The sequence below is a fragment of the Myxocyprinus asiaticus genome, chromosome 34 (genome assembly GCF_019703515.2).
Source record: "Myxocyprinus asiaticus isolate MX2 ecotype Aquarium Trade chromosome 34, UBuf_Myxa_2, whole genome shotgun sequence".
NCBI classification, from domain to species: domain Eukaryota; kingdom Metazoa; phylum Chordata; class Actinopteri; order Cypriniformes; family Catostomidae; genus Myxocyprinus; species Myxocyprinus asiaticus.
In genome coordinates, this window is record NC_059377.1 from 7,739,229 (window position 1) to 7,765,912 (window position 26,684).

The following is a 26,684-nucleotide window of genomic DNA, read 5'->3' on the forward strand; positions in this document are numbered from 1 at the left end:
AACAATGCAAAAACAGAGACCGGAGAGGGCAGGGGAATGAACTGAATTCAAGTTTGGACTGAACAATTGAGGCAACTCTACAAAAAAAGCCTTACACTACTACATTTGGTCCCCCAATCATGAATATGTGGTTACGGCCCTGTAATACATAAATAAAAAATCTAACCCACCAAAATCCAGAGATGTGACCAGCGTTGGAAGAGCTAACTTTGCTATCTGCTTGGGTACAGTCCACCAGAGAGTTGGGAAGATATCCAGCAGCCTGGCCTAATCGATCCTGGCCCTTTTCACATCCTTAATAACTTCTCAGTTGAAAGCCCTTCAGTTCATTAGTGTTGTCTTTTAATTAAACACAATCGCTGTGCCGCTCACTGGTGGAAGACGACTTCTCCAGGGGGGCAGAGCTGTTTGAATACACTGATAATGGAATTTGACATTGCTGGAGATGTTGAGCCATTATTCCATTTCTCTCTGTTCACAGATAAGTGCGATAAAGGCCTTTAAGTCTTTCATTTCCTCAAGACTTTTTGCAGAATTGAGAAAGGATTGTTCTCTGTTGAACTTACACATGTACTGTAAGTAGATTAATCAATTAAGCCTTGGCTGATAATAAAAAGTGGAGCACTTTAGCGGAAATATCACTTTTCGTCAAGTATAGAGAGCACAGGCAACAAAGAGTTATCTTTCTGCTCTTTAAACATTAAGTATTTGCTTGTGGAAAGGCAAGTTATTACTGCACAATTTTAGTTATTTTGGTAAAAATGGGGCATTGGTTTTTATCTTGGAATGGGGCTTATGGTTTTTCAGATCTTCTGACGTAGACGGTTTTAAAGGTCCCATGAAATCAAAATCATGGATGTAAAAGTGGACTTTATAGTAACCTTTTAGCAGATGTACGCATTTAAAATTTAAAAGGACCAAATTTATTGTTGACATCGACTACGTTTACATGGACACCAGAAAGCGGGTTATTGCGAGAAAGCAACATTCGTTTACATGCACTGTTTAAGTGGCGTACTCTTTACTCCTGTATACATGTGGCTCGGTCAGTAAGCAGCTTTCTTCAGAGCAATGTAATTACCCTGCAACACTTGTGTAAATAACAAACACGGTATCCAAGGAAGACTTCACTATTTTGTTCTCTGTTGCTTCACTTTATTTCCAGATATTCCAGAGTTGTTGCTGTGTTTGTTTCCTTACCTTTCTATCGCGTCCTGCATTGGAATTGTGCTGCAATCATGGGATTTCCCGAATGTATAAGCGCATATACGCAAACGTGAGGGACCGTCGATATTTTACAGTGGTGTTTATAAATGGTTTATAGTGTATTTGCTTTTCCCAATGTACTCCAAGAAATGTTTTGTTGACTTGCTGTTGGGCTCCAACCTATAATGTGTGTTATCTGGTCTGTTCCACATGCATGCGCACTCCTCAAAAACCTTTTAGAATGCCGCGTATGTGTTTACATGGCCACATAAGCAGCTTTCTCCAGGAGAAACCTAGGTGTGTTAAACCGCTTTCTCTTAATCTAAATCGGCATTCTGGTTTACATGACGTTTCAGAACGCAGCTTTCTGCAAAAACCCTGGAATAACCCGCTTTCTAAATTGCATGTAAACGAGGTCATTATCTTGCACTCAGGGGTGTATAGAAATTCTTGTCCACTAAAATGCTCTTTAGAATGAGAATGTCCCAGCGACCTGTCACTGACTAGCAATAGCAAGTAGCAAATCCTGGCTTGACATAAACTTGACATTGTTCTGCTATTGGAAATTTTAAGGACAAGCATGTTGATATGTTCCACTCCAACTTCATGTTTCAATACAAAATACATCAACACAAGAAAGAAAACGGAGTTCGTCAAACCATTTAATGGGGATCTGTCAAGCTATACAACAGATCATGAAAAATATCTTTATAGACCCAAAGAATAAATTCTCACCTTTGATGTAAACTGCACAGTTGCTCTTGCCATCCTCTGCACTGACCCACATCATATCCATCAGCCAGCGGGGACCTCCGCTCAGTACCAGCGAAACCTGCAACAGAAAACACTGACTCACTTTTATCATCATGTAATGTATATTAGTCGCCGAGTTGGCATTAAGTCTGGTCCACTCTGCAGTATTTTTTGGCCAAGAACTGCTCACTTAGGCCCCGTTCACACTGCCAGCGGCATTGTCACTTGGTGATGCTAGACTCTGCAATTTGTGTCACTAGTGGGCATTTCTACTTCTGTCGCTCTAACGTTATTGGTGGACTGCACAACTGGCCATAGTAGCTTTTGAAATGCTGATTACAGATGATACTGCCGATAAAACTAAGATATTATTCTAATCTGACAAAGAATCATTTCTTTTGCATATAAAAATTATCATTCTGCAGGGGAGAGCATTTTATATGACCTGCAGCAGTGCTTAATGCGTCATGTCATTAAACAAAACGTTATATCAATATATGAATCAAACGTACTCAAAATTCCAACACGGTTTTCCACTCATCATTTTATTAGCCCATATCCATGTATGTGGTTACAGACAAATGATACAGAACAGTGAAATCGCTCATAGAAACGTTTAACTTCTCCTCCGTCTTGCCTGCATTTGTCTCTAGTGTATCTTTACTCACAGCAGATGGGTGACATGAAATTCACTGTCTTCACTCTCATTTGTATTGGTCCGGAATGTCGCTCGTCATTTGCAAAAAGTTTAAATTTTCTCAACTTGCCTTGATGCTTGCCACTGTGATCTCTGTCACCAACGGTCGCGGCAGCTGATGTCGCCGGAAGTCGCTGTGCTCTCATTGAAAATTAATGGGATCGTGTCGCTTTGTCGCGTGATGCCGCTGGCTGTGTGAATGGGGCTTTAGACTGGAAGAGGATGTCTGACCAACAACTAAATCGATTAACAAAAGTTTTTAAATAGTTGATACCACAATAATAGTCATGGAAAATGCATTCAAATAATCGCACAGCAGTGTGTTTCCACAGCCAGCTGTACAGAAAACACTGAAGAAATGAATGGAAATGTGTATCAGAATTTCTGTCCATCCAAAAGTAAGTCCTGATTATTACACAGACATAACTAAATAAAAAAACAAAAGGGAATATATAATTAATATCTAGTTTACTTTCTACTGAGTGCCTCAAACAAAACTCTGTCTTTCAAAGACATTCAGATTCGATTATGATTCATTAGGATTTATTTCAGTTATAATGTCTATTTAGCTTACAAATGAAAGAAATTATACAGGGGACATTCTAACTTGGTACATTACGAAAATATAAATGTTACAAATTTTATGATTCGTTTTTCAGCATTTTGGCCAGATTTTAGCTTTTTAAAAATTTACAAACACATGTATTCCATCAATGAATGTGATGTCTTGAAATGTCATACATTATATTGCATATATGCATTTTGTTACATGTTTATTGTTTACATGCATAATTTGTACTATTTACAAGTATATACATTGACATATAGCACAAGTGCCAAAATGGTACTGTCTCTAAGAATAGCGGCAGTTCAGCGAGTGTCTCACAGAAGTGTTTTGGTTGAGCACACACTAATGAAAGTGGAGTCACATTGCTTCTTTACCGCATCGGTGCTATGTGTGATTAGAATTAAATGTTTCTTTTTTGTTGTTTTTAATCAATAATTAAATGTAAAGAACAGAAAGGGTATTAAAAAACACATTATTCAATAACAAATGGATTGCGTGGATCTCATGTTTGGACAGACATTACACGGAGCAAGTTAAACCAAACTTTTACTCTCAACATGCAGTGAAAGGATCTCAGTGCTGAACTTCTTCTTCACTACACTACTCGATCACTGGTGAAAATGTACTATGTATTGGCTAATCACAGACAATTTTAGTTGCATAGCACAAAATTTGGTCGAATTTGCAAGTGATTTACTCGCATCCCTCTTGTGATTGAAGAATCAATGTCGGGAACCTTCAAATGAAGATCGTGATGCATCGGGAAAATCAATGTTTTTACCCACCCCTACCTGTTACGACTTTGTTTCTTGGTTTACTGTTAAAAACACTGTAAATCCTGACCGCCAGAAGTTGCGCAAAGAACAAAGTCAGTGAACAGATTGTGGGCATGCCATCTGAGACTGTGTCTTAGTAAACATGTTTAAACAACCTCTACCATGTGCTCTCACCATTCCCAAAGGCCGTTCCAGAGCAAGATCTCTAGTTGTGTGTATGCATGTGTGTGAAATGGGGGTCGAGCAGGCCACACCCCGTCTCCGTCCACCCTGTGAATGGCTGTATTGTTGGAGAGCCTCTGAATGTTCCACCTGATCTGATCTCATCCTTTGGGACATTTGGAATCCAGAATAGAGGGCTGTGACTTGGAGACAGAAGAAGTGGAATGCTGAGCACTGATCTTTAGACACATTGTGCTGCTCTATCACCAACATCACAGCTTCCTGAGACCACCGCATGGGGAATTTAAAGAGCTGGCTTAGGTTTCAAAAGGATGGACATAGGGTTGGGTTTCATAATCTCAAGCAGACTTTTGTGTGTTAAATTGTGTTATTTCTGTCTAACAAAAATGTCTGAATGTCACTGCATTAGATAACAAAATATCAAAACAAGTGGCATATGTAAACAAATGATGCTAGAGCTTTTCTCAGAACTAACCTTACTTTTCTGAACAATTTTTGCAATTATTTTTAAACAACTGGTGTCAAGGTGATTTTTAGTGGATCCATGAACTAAGTTCTACGGTGGCCGAGAAGTGTACAACCCAACCAAATTATTAAAGCAAACACAAGCTGAAAACCCACGTAAATCTTATAAGAGCTGCCAGTACACAAGAATAACTGCAGTTCTATCAGGAAGACTCGTAGATTTGAGTAAAGTTTTAGATTACATTTATTAGATGAATAGAAAACAGGAATGTAATGTCTCTCTTTGGCGTAAGCCCCGTCTGGCAGTCCGAAGTTGTTGTACTCGGAACCATCAGATCCTGCCGGAGATAGGAGGCAAGGGCGAGGAGCCTACCCCCGTGCAGGACGGGACTCAACTGGTGGCGGTGGGGTGGTGGAGGTTGCCGTGTTAGCACACTGAAACAGCAATGTGATAGATTGTGAGCAGACTTATAAAGCAATGGCTTACATGTGATTGGCTAGGAGTTACCTAGCTAATGGTGCGATGACGTGCAGCTGCTAGTCTTCCCACTAGAACTACGCTGTGCTTACATGTACTGTGATGTCATTTTCCATCATTGCCTGGTACGGATTCAAGCTAATGTTGATCAAGTTATGTAACTATTTTTAAAAAAAAACTGTTTGTATCTTTTTAATTTTGTCGTGTTGTGGCAAAATTTTGTTGTACTGTGGCTTAATTTTGATGTGTTGTGGCTTAATTTCGTTGTGTTGTGGCTTATTTCCATTGTGTTTTGGCTTAATTTCAATGTGTTTTGGCTTATTTACGTTGTGTTGTGGCTTATTTCCATTGTGTTGTGGCTTAAAGGGGTCATGACATGAGGAATCACATTTTCCTTGATCTTTTGGCATATAAGAGGTCATTGTACTATAAAAACATCCTGTAAGTTTCAGAACTGAAAACTTCCTCCTTAATAGAAAAAGAGCATTTATTAAAACCAAGCTACAAAAAAGGCTTGTTTGAAATTTGTGGAACTTGTGACATCACAAGGAACAAATAGATCTGCATATGACTGCCTCTTCAGCAAGACATCAATGCCTATTTTTTGTCACTGCACCCTTGGCCCCGCCCACCGGTGCTCAGTCAGTCACAAAGGTAAAGAGGAGAGAGATGGGTCTGTCATGGGAGATGTATCTACACCCATTTCACCAAAGGATTTACGCAGGACACCTTCATATCTAGTTTTAAATGTTTTTCTACATAAACATGCAGTAGATGAACAACTATCATACATCTCGTGCCACTTTTAAAAGACACAATGTCAAGTTTTTACTATAAAAAAGGAGACCACCATTCTTTTTCATCTTGCTGTTTGCTGTCTTGCTATTGTGCTGTTTTGAAGGCGTCCTGGACCGTTTTTGCACCCATCTGTGCTAGTTTTAATTGTTTGTCTTTTGTAAACATTCACTAGGTGGACCTTGATCTTTTTGATGCATTTCCGCACAACACGGCGATGTGCGGCATGTTTTAAGAGCAGTATAAGCGAAATTTTTAAAAACATGTCTCATTCTACTCCTGCCACTGACTGGGAGAAACACATAAAAACACATTATTTAATTCATAAATGTTAAATGAGGCTTAAGTGTCCAAATACCTTTTTGGGTTACTGTATATTAATATATATTAGCCTCTTTCTTAACTTTCTAAATTTATACGTAGGGATGGCTAAAAATATGGTGAAACTCCTAATCAGACCCAAAGCAGAGCCCGTGTCATCAATTTGTTCTTATTTTAGCTTCAATCATTGCAGCCTGTCAGGTGACCCGAGGGGAAGTGGACATGATATCAGCTACCTGTGAGGTTCAGAATACATCCAGCTGTAAAACAGCACCATGCCTTCTGGGAGGAGAGGGAATCCAACACTCTACAGACTCTCTAACTGTTATCAGTGTGCTTATCATTCCAGGAGCATGCTCTGTCTCTTTCTGGCCAAATCTGCATTTTTGCTGAATCATCTTCTGGCTGGCTGGTCAACCCCAGACATATCGATGATAAACTTTTGAGTAATTTTCGATATTTAGCTTATGTTCTACAGCTAGACGATCAGTTGCGTGTCGCTAAAAACGCAAGCAGTTTGGCAAAGTTATACACACAAGTTGCTAACTGAATAAATCAGCCTGTTAGGAAGTGTTAGCAGGCTAGCAGCTACCTTGCCCTGCTGTCATGTAAACCAGTAATGATGCTAAATAGCCGCTAGCTCGCTATCCGGTAAAATTATATTGTGGTTTACCGAACAAGATATCACTGACAATGCAATACAGCTATTGACTATACACAATAGCAACTCCAACATCAACACCATTGCTGTTTATTTATGTACCATTTAGTTAAAGGAGTCATGACATACTCCTTTTTTAATAATTGTATTATCTTCCCTGTGGTCCACTGATAATGTTAGTAAAGTAATAAATAATTTAGTAAAATATGATCATTTTCCATTCTTTCTGTGGCCCTCTGTTTTGGCCTAAGCGTCTCCTTAAAACTTAAATGTAAACACCCACTGTTATGACTGGCTAACATAATGCAGCCCCTTGAAAAGAACCATATTTGCAACATTATAAAACTAAATTTCAGGGTTTACATATAACACACATCCAACATATTGCATCTGAATATATTAAACTGTCCACTCAAGCACAACTGTTAACACTCAGCACCATAAACAACCAAACAGTCATGGCATTTGAAATATTCATGATAAAACTGTTTACTGTTTACTATGGTTTTGTTATCTGGTCCAATAGTGTTTTTAACTGCCCCATCCTTCAATAACAGTTCTCTTGCAAAGCTTGAATCGTATTATGGCTGGTTCTCAAACAATCCACGCTGATATGAGCTGAAAAACACACATACATAGTCCAAAGCATGGTGATACAAGACGCACACACATACAGTATCATCCTGCATTGAAACGCACATCACATCAAACATCAAAACATTCAAAGACTAGTCCATCTAGTGCATGTTTACATACACTAACAATTAAAAATAGCACAGATGGTAGCAAGAATGCTTCCAGGATGCTTTTCTGCTCAAAACAGCATGACTCAGGGCAGCTGAATGTAACAGAATGGGGTCTCCTTTTCAGAGTTGTAACTTGACACTGTGCCTTTTAAAAGCGGCGCGAGATACATGACAACACAAAGACGTCTGTGAAGTGCATGTTTATATACAACAATAATTCGAAATATTCCAGATGGGTCCCCTTTGGTGTTCAGGAATAGTTAATATGCCACACTAGGCATGTTTGTCCTGCAGTCTCTCTATGTACGAACAGAGCACCAGTGGGCGGGGCCAAGGATGCGATGACGTAAAGTAGGCGTTGATGTGTTTTAGCTGTAGAGGTGCTCATGAGTTATGTGCCTGAGCTGTTTTTGCAACTTGGTTTCAATAAATGCTTTCATTGCATTGGGGATTAAGTTTTGAGTTCTGAAATTTACAGTATGTTTTTACAGTAGAATGACCTTTATATGTCAAAATATCAAGAAAAACTTGATTCATCATGACATGATCCCTTTAAATCTTTTTTTATGATCCATAGTCCGCAAATTTTTTTGACACAGGCAACAAAGTCTTTCAGTGGATGTTAATGACTATTAGGCTACAGAAATTATTTCACGTATGGGTTATGTAGCTGACAAGCGTCTGGCCAAATCCAGAAAGAATGTTGTTGGAAACTTAAAAATGAATGACCATGGGGAGAATCAAATGTCTGCTGAAGACAAAGAAATTGTGGTCACACACAAAAAGGTCACACACCTTATGCAAGATTAAATCCTAAACTAAGGATACTTCTTGAACTTAAAATTGAAAGGTAGCTTACCCTGTGGAGTGTACTTGTAAACAAACAAGTTATGTTTACATGTTATGTTCTTGAGGTCTAACAAAGGCCATGTCCACACTAATACGTTTTAGTTTGAAAATGCATCTTTTTCTCTAAGTTTTGGCCTTCCATCCACACTGAGACAACGTTTTTGAGAGTGAAAACTGAGCTTTTCGAAAACACTCTTCCAAGTGGATAAATTTAAAAATGCGTCTTCGCTTTGTAGGTTAAACGGGGAAAACAGAGATATCTGCAAAAGATTATGTATTTGTTGTCATGTGATCCATTCAACCCAAAACAATCAAGATGGCGGCCCATGTTGTAGCAGCGTTGTTGTGCCTGCTAGCCACTTTGATAGTGTTGTTAAAGATAAATATTACTTTGTACAACCTCCACTACAACTCCATTAAACTCCATTACATTTCTTCAGGCGATGGGAAGTTTACTTGGAATTGCTGTCCGGCGGCAGAATGCGAGGACATTTGCTATTCAGACCGGAGATGAAACAGCGATTTTTTGCATGTGCAGTAAGGCGATTTAAACATTTTCATACGTTTCAGTGTGGATGAGCAACTTTTGGAAAACGCTTAAAAATGGCAGTTTGGACAGAGATCGTTACGAAAATGAAATATCATTATTGAATTATATGAAAAAAAAGGAGAGAAGAGTGGATAAAATGTGTTGTGGATCATGGAGTCCCTCCAGACCATGGGCTGCTGATCTCTTCATTTGAATCTCAGAGCTTCACTGAGTTCACACACCTGCAGAGCATGAAGATTCTGCATTATGGATACCATTAAAGAGCAAGTAATCAAAATCGTTCCTATTTACTCTTTAAATAAATGTCCATGTACTTATTGCATACAGTTCATCATTCTATAGATAAAACTTTCTCAACCTCTGCAACAAAGTTTTTACCCACATAACCAAAGCTGTGTGAGTGGGAAGATAATATGAACCACTAATATCAGTGATTTTCCTGATCCAATCAAATGCCACTAGATGAATTCAGCAGAAACATTTTTGGTAGGAATTGAACTAATTAATGCAACATGCTGTATTAACCTGACTATAATATGGTGCGAATAATAATAAAAAAAAAACAAGAACCAAAAAGGGTCTATATGCACTGTTTACATTCTACCAGCTACCTGTGTTCTCTCTTACAGTGTGTATAGTATCTCTTTTAAAAGCTTCACCTTCAGAATTCAGCTGCAGACAGACAGAGAGAGAGAGGGAGAGAGAGAGAGGTTTGTGTGGATCTGACTGTGTGGGAATACTTCACGAAAAAGACAGACTGTACACAGCACTCCACTTTCCTTGAGTCATTCTCTCTCTTTCTGCGTGTCTCTCTCTCGGCTGAATCCTCTTTCCTCTTATCAGGCCAGCACAGGCTCCATCGGCCTCTCCCGCTCTGACAGGAGCAACAACAATAGGTCTGCGATACCAGTCCGCTTCACAGGGTAAACCTGCCACGGGCACAGATTACCCCTGACACACACACTCACTCCCTCTCTTTCTCTCAAACACTCTCCAGAACACAACACCACCTTCTCCAAGGCCTCAAAATGGACACAAAATGTGCAACTTCTGCTCCACTGCTCCATCCTGTCTCTCTGTCGGTTGTCTTCCTGTTATGGATTACCCACGATCCGCTCTGACTGTAAAGCATGTCAAAATTACATTTTCATAGCTTAATCACAATAGCACAACCAAGAAGATTTTCTTGCTCAGACGTAACTCGTAGCTCACAAGATTTAATGGAGTTAAACGAGGTTAAGTATCAGAAAAGTATAAACTTTGTCTCAGATGTTGCTAGGCAGAAATGGCAGGGACAGCAGATGATTTTTCTTTCTTTTTTCCTTTTCTTTTTTTATTATTGTGAACTTTGGTATCTTGCAAAATCTGAGCACATTTTGAGAGAATTTAGAGATATCTTCTGAAACTCTAGTGGAGACAAGTGAGATTACTAGTGTCTTTTTCTGAAGAGAAACATCTGAGAAGTAGGCAACGTAAGCAGAAGTCTCCATTTAAATCTTAAGGAAAATCAATTTAGATGTTAAAGAGATCTTATTGGTGATTTGTCTTTTATATAGTAAATTTTGTCTTTGGAATTCCGCTGTCTTTAAGTAAATTACATTTAAATCTTTAACACATTAAATCAACAGCCCTAGTTGGAATGATTGTATTTACGAGATTTGCGTACATGAATGCCACCACAGTGTCTTAACTACTAGTGATATATATATATATATATATATATATATATATATATATATATATATATATATATATATTTTTTTTTTTTTATTATTTTTTTTTATTTATTTATTTTTTTTTTTTGAGCCTCGATTTTCATTGTTGAGGTGTGTCAATTAATTATGGTGTAAGCTAATTGGCATTGGTCATTATTAAGTTGATTGTGATTGTTGATGTTGACCATTTTGTCAACTGTTGAAAAAGAACAGTGAAACAAAAGCTAAGGTCAGAAAATACTACTCATTTTGTCTGATTATGAGGCAACTGGTTTGTGTAATAAAAGTGCATTTCCGGTTTTACATTCTGATTGGATGAGCCACTTTTGAAGGTGTTGTGAAATGTCTCTACATTCTCTGGCATCCAAAACAGGTTACAGTTAGGATAATGATCTATATTACTTCTTAGATTAATTGTTTATTGCAATTATTATAAACAAAAAAATTAGCTGTTAACTAAACATTGGTGTCTTTTCTCATGGTGCTGCTACCGCCGTTTTAAAAAACAATATGTTTGTGTCATACTGAAGAACTCCTTACCTCTCGTACAATAACTGTAATACATGGCCTCTCGTGCCTTTTTGCTTTCATAAAGTATCTGATGCACATCTTTTACTGTTCATTTTGTTTCATTAAATTTGTCCGTAAGTGACAAAATAATTATTAAATTGCACAACACATCCATTTTTCCAACCAAAATCATTTGAGCGCAAATCACGTCATTATTCCAACTTCCAAACTAAGTAGGAACTTTCCAGGAGGACTTGAAGGCAGCAATAATTGTAAGTGTGCTAGAACAATCAGGTTGCCATATCTGCATTTTTCCTAGATCTTTTCTCACAAAGAGATTTCAATTTACCCACAAGAAACAAAGCAAATCAAAACCCCCACCTTGTCACTTCCTCCTGTGGCCATCTCAATCTTCCCAGGGAAAGGACCCCATGTGGTACCCAGAGGAAGCGCATGACAAGATTGAATCCTCCTCTCTCCTGTTTCATCTGCCATTTTTAGCTCCCCTGTAGAAACCAGAATATTAGTTATCATCCAAACAACAGCTCAACATGTTTCTGATATTACACTAGAAATGTCTCATCCAAGCATAGGGTAGTTAGTGGTAGCGATAGGTATATTTAGGATACATTAAAACAATACAGATTTATTGGCCAATATTTAATCATTTTGAGATTTTTGGAGATTACCGTGCCTGCCTGGCTGATTAACTTGCCCGACTCCTCTCTTTTGTCAGTTTCAAAATCTATCCAGAGCCTTAGATGAGAACACATTTGAAAAAAAATAAAATCAATGTATAAAATTTTGTTTTAGTGAATTTTGAATAAATATTGTCTAAAATAATGCTGCGGAATTACTATTATGTCGGAATTACTATTATGTCAATTATTTCCCTTGATATTGTAATCACAATTATTAATTTTGATTCAGTAGTTCGCAAGTTAATGTAATCCTGCTTAGAGGATATTGTAAACGTTTGTGGCTCGCTGTCCTGGGCGAAGGGCTTGAGGCTCGAGTTATTAAGAAGGAGGAGAAAGGGGAGGTGGCGGGATGCCGGAAGACTTGATGCCATGTAGAGGTAAGTGGCTGTTTATATACGCCCACTCAAATGATGTGATTGGTCGGATTAAATTACCTTGCTCCTCCCGAACCTTGTTTACAAAACTCCTTTTCAGTAATTCGCAAGTTAATGTAACCCTGTTTAGAGGATAGTGTAAACGTTTGTGGTTCGCTGTCCTGGGTGAAGGGCTTGAGGCTCGAGGCTTGACCTGAGCACAAATACCCCACAAAAGATGCCAGAAAACGGGACAGCGAGCTGTTGTCTATGAAGTCTTGTATTTGAGACGAAACAAAGTATTTTATGATACCTCTTGCATTTGAGATGAGACAAAGTATTTATGATACCTCTTGTACCCCCCAAAAGGAGCGTGGAGTGATGAAATGAGTTTGGGAAAGGGGGAGGCACTTGCTGAGCCCTGTAAGAGGTGGGCAGAGGTGCCAAAGTATGACAGAACGAGCAGGGGTTGCTAGTGGAGGCAGCCTCAAACTAGGGTCTACTCAGGGGATAGGAAACTGGGAGGTATAGAATAGGCAGAGATGGAGAATGAAAATTACGTGGAAGCACTGAAGAGACAGTGGCGATTGTGACCGCATAGATATTAGCTCTGCGAGAGCTGAAAACCACTGGAGGGATCTTTACGCCAGTAGGCAAGGGCCAGGTTGCCCCGGACAGAGGCGAGAATCCTAGCCGCCCGGACAAACTTAAGTCTCCCTCCAGGCTTGGTGAGTTCGACAGATGGGCCCATGCAGCGAACGGGCAAACCCCGGGGGAAGGGGCCCGGCAGCCGCTCGAGCAGGCGAGCCCAACCTGCGATCGAACTGGGGCTCTCACTGCATTCGACCAGGAGAGTCCTCCGAGCTTTGAACGGGAGAGCCTACAATACAAATAAATGTGAATAGCTCACTCAGCATTCGGAACGGGAGAACTTTCACTGCAGTTTGAACAGGAGAACCCTTGTGGATTGCGCTGGGGGAGTTAGACCTGCCCAAGTGGAGGCATGAATCCTAGCTGCTAGGGCAGGTCACCCCGAGTATAGGAGTGGATCCTAGGCGCTTGGGATGACCTCAGCCTCTCCTCCTGGCAATGGGGGCCCCTCACGGCATTCGAACGGGGGAATCCTTGATGCGCTTCGAACAGGGGAGCCCACGATACAAATAAACGTGAGTTAGCTTACACAGCATTCGAGTGGGAGAATCCCCACAGCGGTTCAAACGGGAGAGCCTTTGAGTGCTTTTGGTGGGCCCGTCCTGCGTTGTGGGATGGGGGGCTTCCGGACTAGCCAGGTGGACCCCTGTTGCGTCCGAACGGTGGGGCCGGCCTGTTGGAAATTCAAAGATGAAGCAAGCGTCCCCCTGACCCCAGATGAGAACTTGTGGCTAGTTAATCAGGGCTTGATGGGCCTTCCTGATATGAAGGCATTCGTTACAGATGTAATCGAGGAATGCGTCAGATGACCAGCGGCCCAGTAGTCTTATTTGGTGATCGGGCAGGCCTTTGTGTGCTGCTGTGGTTGTGGCGCCGATTCGAAAAGAATGGCTGGAGGATGGTTTATCTGGGATACCGGATTTGAGCAGGACGGATTTGAGGTGTTTTTGGAAACAGAATCGGGATATTGCTTGGTTTTTGTCGTCGACGAAGAGGGGATCGAAAGGGTTTCTTGTTTGGGATCCTCTATAGTGTATGTAGTGTGCTAGTGATTGGAAGGGCTGGACAGGAGTAGGGAGGTTGAAAATGAAAATTGAATGATCTTTTTGGGTTTGATCTGTTTTGCTTTGTTTGATGAAGTATCTGATTGTGTTGTTGTCTATGATCTGGAGGTCTGAAATAGCGGGATGGATTTTTGGGTTAACTTTTGACATAGTGGTGAGTTCAGAGCTAGAGGAAGCCGAAGAACGCAAGGATAAGCATGGCATCTAGAGTCTTTGAGATGTTTAGGGAAAGAAGAAGAGTGTTTAGACAATGAGTTAGTAAATCAATGGTGAATGGTTGTCTGGTATCGGTTCTGGGGGGTTGGGCTTTGTGGATGCCCTTGATGAGGAGTGAGATCTGGGGATGGTTTATTGTGGGAGAATTTTTTCCGAAAATTAATTTGTGGAAAAAATGAAGATACCCTTTGATAGTACTGGGATGGAGGTTTTTGGTTTTGTTGAGGTGTGAGGTGAAGGAAGATACAGAGAGGAGAGAAAAATCGGGAAATGGCAGGTTATAAATCAGATGGAAATCTTTTAAACATTTCCAGGCTGTCTGGTATGTTTGTAGGGTTTGGGGGGAAACGGCTTGGAGAATGGAGTCCAGGGAAGGGAAGTGGTTTAAGGGAATTTCAGTACTGAACAGGGAGGGACTGGGGTTGGTGTCAGATTTGCTTCTGGGGCCAAGGCTCTGAATTTCTGAAAGAGAAAACAAGAGAGGGAGTCAGCAATTTGGAATCCAGGTCAGGCGCCTAAGAAGGGATGACAATTCTGGAGAACGGGATCTGCCTTTATTAATACACTGGACAGTGCCTTGGTTATCGCAGTGGACTAGGATGCTTTTAGATGTCCATCCTGACCCCCAGAGGGAGGCTGCTACCATGATGGGATACAATTCAAACAAGGCAGAAGTTGTTGAGTGAGGGTTTTTTTTTTGTCATGTTGGGGGGCCAGGTGGATGCAAATCATTGGCCTTGGTAGTAGGTTCCGAATCCAACGGATGGCGCTGCGTTGGTGTACAATTGGATGTTGTCAAGGGAGGAAATTAAATCGTCATAAAAGAAGGAAATGCCGTTCCAGTGACTGAGGAAGGTTGACCATAGTAGTAAGTCAGCCTGGCATGCTTGGTCCAGGACCACAGTGCCATTTAGGGCGGGGACTGAAGAGGCTAGAGAGTGGAGGTGTGAGATGAACAGGCAGCCTTGAGGAATGATGCGCATAGCAAAGTTTAGATGGCCGAGGAGGGAGAGGAGATTGCGTTTTGTGCAACTTGGGTTTAGTAGGATGTTTAAAATTATTGAAATTATCCTATCGATCTTCTCTTTGGGGGAGACACGAGAAATTTGGCTGTATCGAGTTTGATGCCTAAAAAATTGATTTAAGTAGATGGACCGGAATTTTTTTTGTATGCTATGGGAATTCCCAGTTTGGAGAGCACCTTTGTAATACTGGTGAGATGGAGAGCTGGGGGGGGGAGTCATGAGGCGAGATGGTGAAGAAGTCATCGAGCAGGTGGATGAGGTAAGGCACAGAGTAGTTATTAGACAGAATCCAGCAGATCACTTCAGATAGCATATAAAAAATCTTGGGGCTGCTTTTGCAGCCGAAAGTGAGGCGGACGGCAAAGTAAAAATTTTCATTCCAGCGGACGCCGAAGAGGTGCCAGAAGTCAGGGTGCAGTGGCATAATTTTGAATGCCGATGTTCTCGACTTTAGCAAGCCACACTTCCCTACCTACTTTTTTGATCAATCAAATTTCTTGATCGACATCGTGATAGCGGAGGGAATATTTGTTAATAGAGATGAGACTGTTGATGCTTGGATGAGGTCCTTCGTGGGGGCTGAGAGATCGATTATGAGAGGTTTTTTCCCCAAAACTTTTCTAGAGGCTACTCCGATGGGGTTAATATGGAAATTCTTGTATGGGGGGTTTTCAAAGGGGCCTATCATGAAGCCAGATTTAACTTCTTTACTGAGGCGGTTGTCTACTACTTGTTGTTCGGTGAGGGCTGATTGCAAATTGTGGCAGATGAGGTTTGAGGTTGGCATGCTCTCTAGCCTGGGGTTGAAGCTGTGCTTTAAACCAGACAATACAAATTGAGTGAACAACTAATTCAGATAATTAGCCAGTTCTTTGGCTAATGCAGGTTTGATGACAGGAGTACTGAGGATTTTTTTCAAATTTTTTGTTTATTGATGATCTTTTGTCGGGGCAAATGGAGCAAACGTGAGCTCCTCCACAGAAGTTGCAGATGTGCAGGAAGCTGCATAGTGATTTGTGGCATCCGAAGTCTTTGAAATTATTGCATATTTGTTTACCTGCTGAATATTTTACTGATCTGCCGTGGTAGTATTTGATGGAAGAATTTGACGGGTTGCTGCTGGTTTGGGGAACATAGTTAGTCAGTTTAATATCCATGGTGGCAGGTTGAGGGGGTGTAATTGGAGGGCAAGACGTGGTTTGGTGCTCGGTTGACCTAAAGTTGGCGCATGAGATCCACTTCACACTCTATTATGTAAGTCTAAATCTAGTGTCAGCACTCCCCAGTACTGACACTGGTTCCACTGTGCTACTCTAGCTGTACATTTAGCTGAAAATAGTTTGTGGTATGTGAAGTGACTGCCTCTGTAAGATAGTCATAGTTCAGAGATGATGGATAGATAATCGTTGAGCTTGTGCCGTCAGTGTGGGAACGTGGATCATATAACCTGGGTTTATGGCCGAAGGCGATGCAAAATTTGGCGAAGGTGAGTGTGCAGGAAATGATGTGAGGCATTTTTTAAGGTTAACAGAGAACTCGCCGCAGTCTATGGTTCTGATCATATTATCATGAGGGATTGTAGAAAGTAAAGAAGAAAGGTCTTTGTCCGCACCTGCTAGAATTTGAGAGCATAGATGGTTGGAGACTGGCAGGGGTTCTGAAACCACAACGTGTGGAGGAATAGCGAGAGGTATTGCTGTCTACAGTGTAAATGAAGGCAAGCGATCTGGGAAGTCTGAAAAATCCAGAAAAGTATTTGGGACCGGATTCACTTGCTGAGGCAGCCTTTCGCAAGGAATTGTTCCAGTGTGTGTGGGGTTAGAATGATGAATAAAAGGGGGATAAAGTAAAGAAGGGAATGGGAATGAAGTGGGATTGACGGGTGGAGGCAGCCTCACGCGGGAATCCGCTCCAGTGGCCAATGGATAGAAAGGAGTAGAGGGGAAGCTGGAGGTGGGAGGAATGGTTTATGTGGAAAAGGTGGAGGCGTTTGGAAGGGCTGATGTTGAGGGATGCGGGCCATAGCCTGTATGAGCAGTGGAAAATTCGGAGGACAGATGATTGTCTTGCTGCATGAAGGGAGATGGGATTGTAGAAAAATCCGTTATTGGGTGGAGATTTGCTTTGGAAACTTAGAGAGAGAGAGAAGGGGATGGAGGCAATTCGGCAGAGGAGGGGATGACGTGCTGTGCGACTGGAGGCTCTGCGCAAGCGCTGAACTTCCGTGTTTACCTCCGGGTGTACTGTATGTTGCCACTGGAGCTGGATGGCTGATGAAGGATTCCCGTAGATTTGGGGTTAGAGGCTGCCGATTTTGGGCGTTTAGCAGGTGGAGATGGGATAGGAGAAATGGCTGAATCGCCGTGTTTAGAGGTGACGAGCAGCACAAAGAGATGGGATTGGTTTGTGCACCTAGGGTACATGATATCTGTGGTGGCTAGAGCATGTTGTAATCCACTGACAGTCCATTTAGCTATGCAGGGGATGGAATGGTGATCTGGCATGGAAAAGTCATGCGATGAGGAGGAATGTGAAGCTCTTAAATGGAGGGGGAGAAGTGATAATCCTGCGGCAGCGCCTGGGAGAAAAGGTCTCCGAGCGTGAGGTTTGGCAGACTTGATTTACTGCTGGAGGTTGAGGAACGGCATTGGGGGAAGCAGAGATGATCCTGGGTTCGACGAGCTGTTGTGGGGAGTCTGGAGCTTTGGAGAATTCGTCATCAGAGGGGAACAGGTCGGGTTCCTGAGACATCTTCAAGTATGGGTGGGGCATAATGCCGGAAGACTTGATGTCATGTAGAGGTAAGCGGCTGTTTATATATGCTCATTCAGGCAATGTGATTGGTCAGATTAAATTACCTTGCTCCTCCCGAACCTTGTTTATAAAACTCCATTTAATAGAAAAATCTAATCTGTGCATACAGAATTCCAACACGCATCATTCATACATTTCCACACATTCCCTGCCTGCCCCACCCTAATCCTAACCATATGGAGCCTGTAAGGCTGAGTACCCTGCAAGGAACAACCAAAGGCCTTTCTCCCATCAAATCAAAATCAAATCACTTTTACTGTCACACAGCCATATACACAAGTGCAATGGTGTGTGAAATTCTTGGGTGCAGTTCCGATCAATATAGCATTCGTGACAGTGATGAGACATTTACAATACAATAACATCAAATTAACACAACACAATTTAAAGTCTAATATACACATAATTACACACAACACAATATACAAATAATAACATACACTGTACAGTATACAATACGCACAATATAGATACACATTATTCAATAAAAATAAAAAAGTATATATAGTAGTATATATAGAATGTACAGTAGGTTGTATTATACTGTACTGACATTCAGGCTGTCGGTTGATAGTAAGTTGTTAAGAGAGAATATATATTATAATAATATAATTTATGACAGTCCGGTGTGAGATATAAGAGTAAGAGTAATAAAGTGCAGTGCTGATGTATTTTGATCGTGGGAGATCAAGAGTTCAAAAGTCTGATTGCTTGGGGGAAGAAGTTATCATGGAGACGGCTGGTGCGGGTCCTGAAGCTGCGATACCGTCTGCCTGATGGTAGCAGTGAGAACAGCCCATGGCTCGGGTGGCTGGAGTCTCTGATGATCCTCCGAGCTTTTTTCACACACCGCCTTGTATATATTTCCTGGAGGGAGGGAAGCTCACCTCCGATGATGTGTCTGGCAGTTTGCACCACCCTTTGCAGTGCTTTGCGGTTGTGGGCTGTGCTATTGCCGTACCAGGCGGAGATGCAGCCAGTCAGGATGCTCTCTACAGTGCAGGTGTAGAACCGTGTGAGGATGTGGCGGTTCATTCCAAACTTCCTCAGCCGTCTCCAGAAGAAGAGGCGCTGATGAGCCTTCTTCACAATGACTTCAGTGTGGATGGACCATGTAAGTTCCTCATTGATGTGGACACCCAGGAACTTGAAGCTGCTGTCTCTCTCCACTGGTGCTCCATTGATGGTGATGGGACTGTGTTCTCTGTCTTTTCTTCTGAAGTCCACCAGAAGCTCCTTTGTCTTACTGACGTTGAGGGAGAGGTTGTGCTCCTGGCACCAGTGTGTCAGAGTGTGCACCTCCTCTCTGTAGGCTGTTTCATCATTGTCAGTGATCAGACCTACCACCGTCATGTAATCAGCAAACTTAATGATGGCATTGGAGCTATGTGTTGCCACACAGTCATGTGTGTACAAGGAATACAAGAATGGGCTGAGAACACAGCCCTGTGGGGCTCCAGAGTTGAGGGTCAGTGATGAGGATATGTTGCTGCCTATTCTAACCACCTGGTGTCTGCTTGACAGGAAGTCCAGGATCCAGCTGCACAGCGAGCCGTTTAAGCCCAGAGCCTGGAGTTTCTCATCTAGCTTGTCTACAAACAGCATTCTCACATAAGTGTTCTTTTTTTCCAGGTGGCAGAGAGCAGTGTGTATTGTAGATGCAATGGCATCATCAGTGGAGCGGTTGTTGCGGTAAGCAAACTGCAATGGGTTAAGAGTGAGAGACAGCACAGAGCAGATGTAATCTCTGATTAGTCTCTCAAAGCATTTGATGATGATGGGGGTCAGAGCAACAGGATGCCAGTCATTTAAGCAAGTTATTTTTGATTGCTTTGGAACAGGCACAATGGTGGATGTTTTAAAGCATGTGGGGACTACAGACTAAGAGAGGAAAAGGTTGAAAATGTCTGTAAAAACACCAGCCAGCTGGTTTGTGCACGCTCTGATGACGCGGCCCGGAATGCCGTCTGGGCCCACGGCTTTGCGGATATTCACCCGTCGGAAGGATCATCCAAGACAAAAAACATAAGAATTGTGAACAAAACAAACAAAACAAACAAAACACTGCCATGTTGTGTCGGAGCTCGCAACGCAGCAGTCATACTCGGCGCCATCTTGAGTCCTGTCCCTTGTTTGTTTGTTTACTAAACATTTTAGCTAATTTAAAAATATCTTCAGCAGCCATTAAGACTATAGTACAATAAAAAGTTTAACACATTTTACCATGTTTATATCCATTACGCAAAATTCCGTTAGGGTTAGTTTAGTTTAAAGGTTAGGTTAGGGTAAGGGTTAGGTGATTTCCAATAAATCAACACAAAAAATGCCTACTATGCATCTAAAAAAGTCAGATTCTGTCTGACCCATCGGTGCATTCATACGCACAATGGACATGTCTCTTATTGTTTACAATTATCAATTTTGCAAAAAAAGTAGGAAAAACAAAGTAGGAGTATACCTAAAGGGAATTCTTTAATTGACACTTTTCACGATTCATAAATTGAGGCAACAGTAATTGTATTCTTGATTATTTATTCAATTAATTGTGCAGCCCTATCGTAATTACAAGTTTTTGACTAGTAAAAACCATTCATGTACTTTCAAATTTTGCAAAGTTGAAAGCTTCATTTTATGAAAGCTATGACTTCTCAAACTTGACCAATGTGACCACTGTCACAGAATATCAAACAGGTTCAATAGTAAAAGGATGTTAGAAGCTACCTCTACTGTAGGTAGGCTGAGGAGTTTCTGTTTGATATGTCATTTTATTATAGACTGGTGTACTTTCTTTGTTCTTCAATGTTTTTCAAAAGAATACAGACATTAATTAATGTGGTGATTTAGTATAAACAATAAAGCTGAATGCACATCCAAGGAATCCAAGGAGCAGAATCTCTGAGTTGTCATCTTGCAACTACGCTAAATTTCCACAAGTAGTCATTTAGCAGATGCTTTTATCCAAAGCAAAAGTACACTTATTACAGGTACCATTCCTTAAGAGTAACCTTTGTGGTGTTGAGGGTGTGGTTAAGCGCCGGTTTGTGAATGGAGAGCGAGATTGGGAGATGAGAACGGTAAGGATCATTACCTGGCAAGGATTGTCTCTAACAGCTGTTTGTCATTGCAGTGAGAGTGGAGACGGGCTTTAAAAGTGAGCCAGACACCAGTCAGAGGGGGAGAGTTACGAGACCTAGATTGGAGAAAGACTGTATTTTTTATATCCGCTGAAATGTGTAGTTTCTGACAGTGACCGCTGAAAAACGTAAATATTGAGTTTAAAGGAAATAAAAAGATACCATTTGAGCTGGATTCACCATCTCCCGCTTCCTCCTTTTCTGAGATCATTTGTTACACTGGTGCCGAAACCTGGGATTAAGGGAGGAAGAACGCCGCCATGGATCCCTCACCTCTGGAGGGCGTGCTCAAGACCCTCATCAGCATCCATCAGACACAGCATCAGGCCCTCCTCGATCTGCAAACCGAACAGGAGCCGCGATTCATTGCGCTCCTCCAGGCCCAAGCGGAGGACCGGCAGATGTTCTGGAGCTTGCTGCACCAGGAGGCTGCTGCCGCCATGACCCCGGACCCCATGACTGCCTTGCCCCAGGACCCACTAGTCAAGATGGGCCCCCTAGACGATCTGGAGGCCTTCTTGGAGCTCTTTGAGCGGATGGCGGGGGCATGCAGATGGCCGAGCACCCAGTGGGTGGTCCGATTAATTCCACTGCTTACCGGGGAAGCCCAACTCGCGGCGCAGCAGTTACCAGCGGAGAACCTCCTGGTGTATGCTGACTTGAGAAAAGCCATCCTGCAACGGGTCAGCCGGACACCAGAGTAGCAGTGCCAGCGTTTTCGCTCCCTGACCATTGGCGAACACGGCCGCTCATTCGCCTTTACACAACAGCTCAAGGACTCCTGCCGGAGGTGGTTGCTCGCTGAGCAATGCGATGTCAGAGCTGTCATCGATCTGGTGGTACAGGAGCAGTTCATTGTTCGACTTCTGAGAGGGACGGTGGAGTGGGTCCAGTGCCACTGCCTGGCGTTGCACCAAATGGCCATCCAGTTGGCAGAGGATCACATGGTGGCGTATTCAGGAGCCGGCGAGCCCCTTCTCTCTCTTTCTCGTTCTCCTGTCTCCCCTTGTTTCTGGTGGAATACGCAACACGATATCCGGAATCAGCGCCTTTGCGCAATATCTCAGCACGTAGTGTTGTGGAGGCACTCTTCAAAATTATCTCCCGAGTGGGGATTCCGAAATAAATCCTCACTGATCAAGGCACTACTTTTATGTCACGTACACTACGCGAGCTGTACAAATTATTGGGCATTAAATCGATTCGACAAGCGTGTACCACACGCAAACAGATAGCTTGGTCAAACAGTTTAATAAAACCCTGAAAAACATGATTCGTAAGTTTGTGCACGAAGATGCTCGGAATTGAGATAAGTGGCTTGAACCCTGTTATTTGCAGTGCGAAAGGTCCCGCAAGTTCTCCCCCATTTGAATTATTGTATGCACGTAAGCCTTGCGGGGTCTTAGATGTCGTGAGGGAAAACTGGGAGGAGGGACCTTCAAACTGCAAAAACGAAATTCAATACGTTCTTGACCTGAGAGCAAAACTCCACTTATTGGGGCAACTATCACAGGAGAATTTGCTACAGGCTCAAGAATGTCAGTCCCGGCTGTATAACAGGAGAGCTCGGCTATGGGAATTTACACCGGGAGATAAAGTCCTTATATTTCTACCCACATCAAGCTCTATATTGTTTGCAAAGTGGCAAGGGCCCATTATATACAGTAATGATTGGGAGTGGCATATGCAGCATCTGAGGGCAGTTCTGAGGTCGCTGCGACTGCGGGACTCACGGCAAACCCCAAGAAGTGCACAATTGGACGGGTGGAGGTACGATATCTGGGGTTCCACTTGGGTCATGGGCAGGTGCGCCCCCAAAACCAAGACCAAAAAGGAGGTGAGACAGTTCCTGGGGCTGGCTGGCTATTATAGGAGGTTTGTACCCAATTATTCGGATGTCACCAGGCCACTGACCGATCTCACTAAAAAGGGAGCCCCAGACCCAATCCAGTGGTCTGAGCCATGCCAACAGGCTTTTATGCAAGTGAAAGCTGTGCTTAGTGGTGGGCCATTGTTACATGCTCCTGATTTTTCTCTCCCTTTTGTTGTACAGACTGATGCGTGGGACAGGGGGTTGGGAGCCGTGTTGTCCCAGGTGTTGGAGGGGGAGGAACACCCATTGCTGTACATCAGCCAGAAGCTTTCGGTGAGAGAGGCGAGGTACAGCACCATTGAGAAGGAGTGGCCATCAAGTGGGCAGTTCTCACCCTTCTGTACTACCTCCTGGGATGGGATTTCACCCTTTGTTCGGACCACGCCCCGCTCCAGTGGCTCCATCGCATGAAGGATACCAACACGCAGATCACCCGTTGGTATCTGGTTCTTCAGCCTTTTAAGTATGAGGTGGTCCACAGACCGGGGGTGCAGATGGCTGTTGTGGACTTTCTCTCCAGAAATGTGGGGGGGTTTGTGAATAGAAAGCGAGATCAGGAGATGAGAATGGTAAAGATCATCACCTGGCAATAATTGTCTCTAACAGCTGTTTGTCATTGCAGTGAGAGTGGAGACGGGCTTTAAAAGCGAGCCAGACACCAGTCAGAGAGGGTGGGTTCTGAGACCTGAGTTGGAGAATGACTGCATTGTTTTATGTCTGCTGAAAAGTGTAGTTTCTGAGTGTGATCACTGAAAAGTGAAAATATTGAGTTAATAAAAAGATACCTTTTGAGTTGGATTCACCATCTCACGCTTTCTCCTTTTCTGTGAACATTTGTTACAGCCTTGATCAAGGGCACAAAGGTGATGTTCGTGAACCAACACTTGTGGGGTTCAAACCTACATCCTTCTGGTTACTAGCCTAGATCTTTCACCAAAACACTAACCCACCCCACCTCACAAGCAGGCTAAGCCCTGAGTATGAGCATCCCCTTAGCTCCTGCAGTCAATTAACAATCATACACCCATCTGAGCAGCTTTCCATCGGGTGCTCTCTCCTGGGTGACCCTGCCTGTCTGTTTGATTAGGCTTTCGCCTCACTGCTCCGACAGGCTTTAGATAAGGTGGATTAAGCCTCTTTCTGCAGGAAGTTTTGATGTGAACAGCGCAGAAGTGTGTTAAATGATGCAGTTTCAGGACAAGTTGTGAAATGTGGGCAGATGATAATGATAAATAAAGAGAATCTAAAGGTACCGTTCACTGGAGATGAGGGTTAAGCCTTTACACCCTCTTCTCTCACTCTGGATTAATAGACGTCTTTAAATAAAAAGGCAACAATGATGAGCAAGGTTCAAAAATTATTTTTGAAGAATTCTTGACACCCATACTATACTATGTTTGCTGCTACACTGAAGAGGAATTAAAAGACCCTATGTGATGAGCCTGTGTTGACATATTTACAACTGAAACAGAAAGATGGGAAAGGAAATATTGAAGAGTTCCTCTCGTTTAAATAACTAATAGACTTTAGTAACATCAGAGCCATGAACCATTGCTACATTTGAAATAGCATACTTTCATACTAATCTTACTACTTGTATTTTTGCAGACAGTACACTCACTTAGCACTTTACTAGGAACACTATGGTCCTAATAGAGTGCCCGACATGGTCTTCTGCTGTTGTAGCCCATCCGCCTCAAGGTTCGGCATGTATTGAATTCTGAGTTGCTATTCTGCTCACTACAATTGTACAGAGTGGTTATCTGAGTTACCGTAGCCTTTTATGTCAACTCGAACCAGTCTGGCCATTCTCTGTTGACCTCTCTCATCAACAAGGCGTTCCCTCCACAGAACTGCCGCTCACTGAATGTTTTTTGTTTTTCGCACCATTCTGAGTAAACTCTAGAGACTGTTGTGCATGAAAATCAGTTACAGAAATACTCAAACCAGCCCATCTGGCACCAACAATCATGCCACGGTTGAAATCACTGAGATCAGATTTTTTCCCCATTCTAATGGTTGATGTGAACAATAACTGAAGCTCCTGACCCATATATGCATTACTTTATCCACTGCACTGCTGCCATATGATTGGCAGATTAGATAATCGCATGAATAAGTAGGTGTACAGGTGTTCCTAATAAAGTGTCCAGTGAGTGTATATAGATAAGGCAGAAATAGTTAGTGTATGGTAGTATGCTATTCCAAATTTAGCCGAGTTTATGTTTACAGTACTGTACGTACATTACAAGTCTGTGGGGAAAGGCATTGCACCCGAATAAACAACAAAATACACAGTTTCAAAAGTATAGCCACAATAATTAAACATTATACATCTTAACATGAGACGAGTGTGGTAAAATCTGTAGCTAACATCCTTTATGCAAAGTTATATCCAATCTTTTGATATCATTTCACAATATGCCCAAGGATACCCAAAAGGAACATTACTAATCTGTTTGCAAAACACTGTTTACATGGCACAAACTCCAACCCATAGGAATTACATTAGTAAAGCATAACCAGTAGTTCATCCATCTAGAAAAGTCGTCCCACCATTAAAAGGACAATTTAGATAACTTTAAAAATCAATTATTTTTGTATGGAAGAATTAATGCCTTACCAAAAATATAACCTTTATATTTCTGCTTTTAAATTCTCAAATGCCTTGCTCCTGTTATAAATGTAGTTTGTTTTATCAAACTGAGAAATTTCACTGATTCTGTCCATACTGAACCCGGAACATTCCTCCTCCAAATACAGTCATCTCAATGGGAATCCGTGCAATCATTAATTTCACGTGATGAATTTCTGGTGGTGAAGAATTTCCCCTCGCGGATTTTGAGTGGAGTTCAAGTTTGGTCAACTTTGACAGGCAAATTTGCCGCATTGGCCAATTGGAAGTTGCTTGGTTTGGCAGTGACCTCTTTGTGGATGGAGCTTCATATAAAGCTACACTATATTCACAATGGACAAGGATATTATTTTAGCAGCGAATTTCTTTTTAATTGAAGTCTCCCAGAGTATAAAGTCTAGCATTAAAAAGAGGCTGCTTGGCAAATAGTTTTTTGCTGGATTCACACACGCTCAACATCTGCCCCCGCCTTCTTCGCCTGCGAGATTTCATTGTGCAAAGGTAAATTTGACCGTGCCCTAAGAACTTACAACGTAGGCCAATTGCTGAGTAAAAATCATTTATGTTACAGACTACCACGTCAAGTTATGGCAAGGGTAATTTTTCTTTCACAAAATGTTTTTGCATTGTTCCACTTCACTGCATCAAATGAACATTAGGGCAGTGAAATGAACTACATTTAATCTAAAAATGTAGTCACACACCAAAGCACTTCAAGTTCATTCTAGTACTAAAATAAACAAATGGTAACAGGAAATAGCTCCTCTGTTCTTCTACATCAGTGCCAAAGCGAAGTAATCAAAAGCACAGTCTACCATAGAAAAACCAGCAAAGCAGCCTTTACACATTTCTATCCTACCACACTGTCTCTCTCCTCTACCATCTCTCTCACTCTCTCTCTCTCTCAGTGGTCTAATCTGTGAGGGACTTAAAGGGACCTTATCT

The 26,684-nt window shown here is 42.1% G+C and overlaps 1 protein-coding gene across 1 annotated transcript in view; it reads right to left on the reverse strand.

The window, feature by feature from the left end:
* LOC127424834 (zinc finger protein ZFPM2-like) overlaps window positions 1-26,684 on the reverse strand; it is a 112,849-nt gene that overhangs the window by 34,771 nt on the left and 51,394 nt on the right. Inside the window, exons 4-5 of the mRNA XM_051670292.1 lie at window positions 11,655-11,779; window positions 1,942-2,038 (exon numbers count right to left, since the gene is read on the reverse strand). Of these exons, the coding sequence (XP_051526252.1) occupies window positions 1,942-2,038; window positions 11,655-11,779 (222 nt within the window). The remainder of the gene's footprint in view (window positions 1-1,941; window positions 2,039-11,654; window positions 11,780-26,684) is intronic.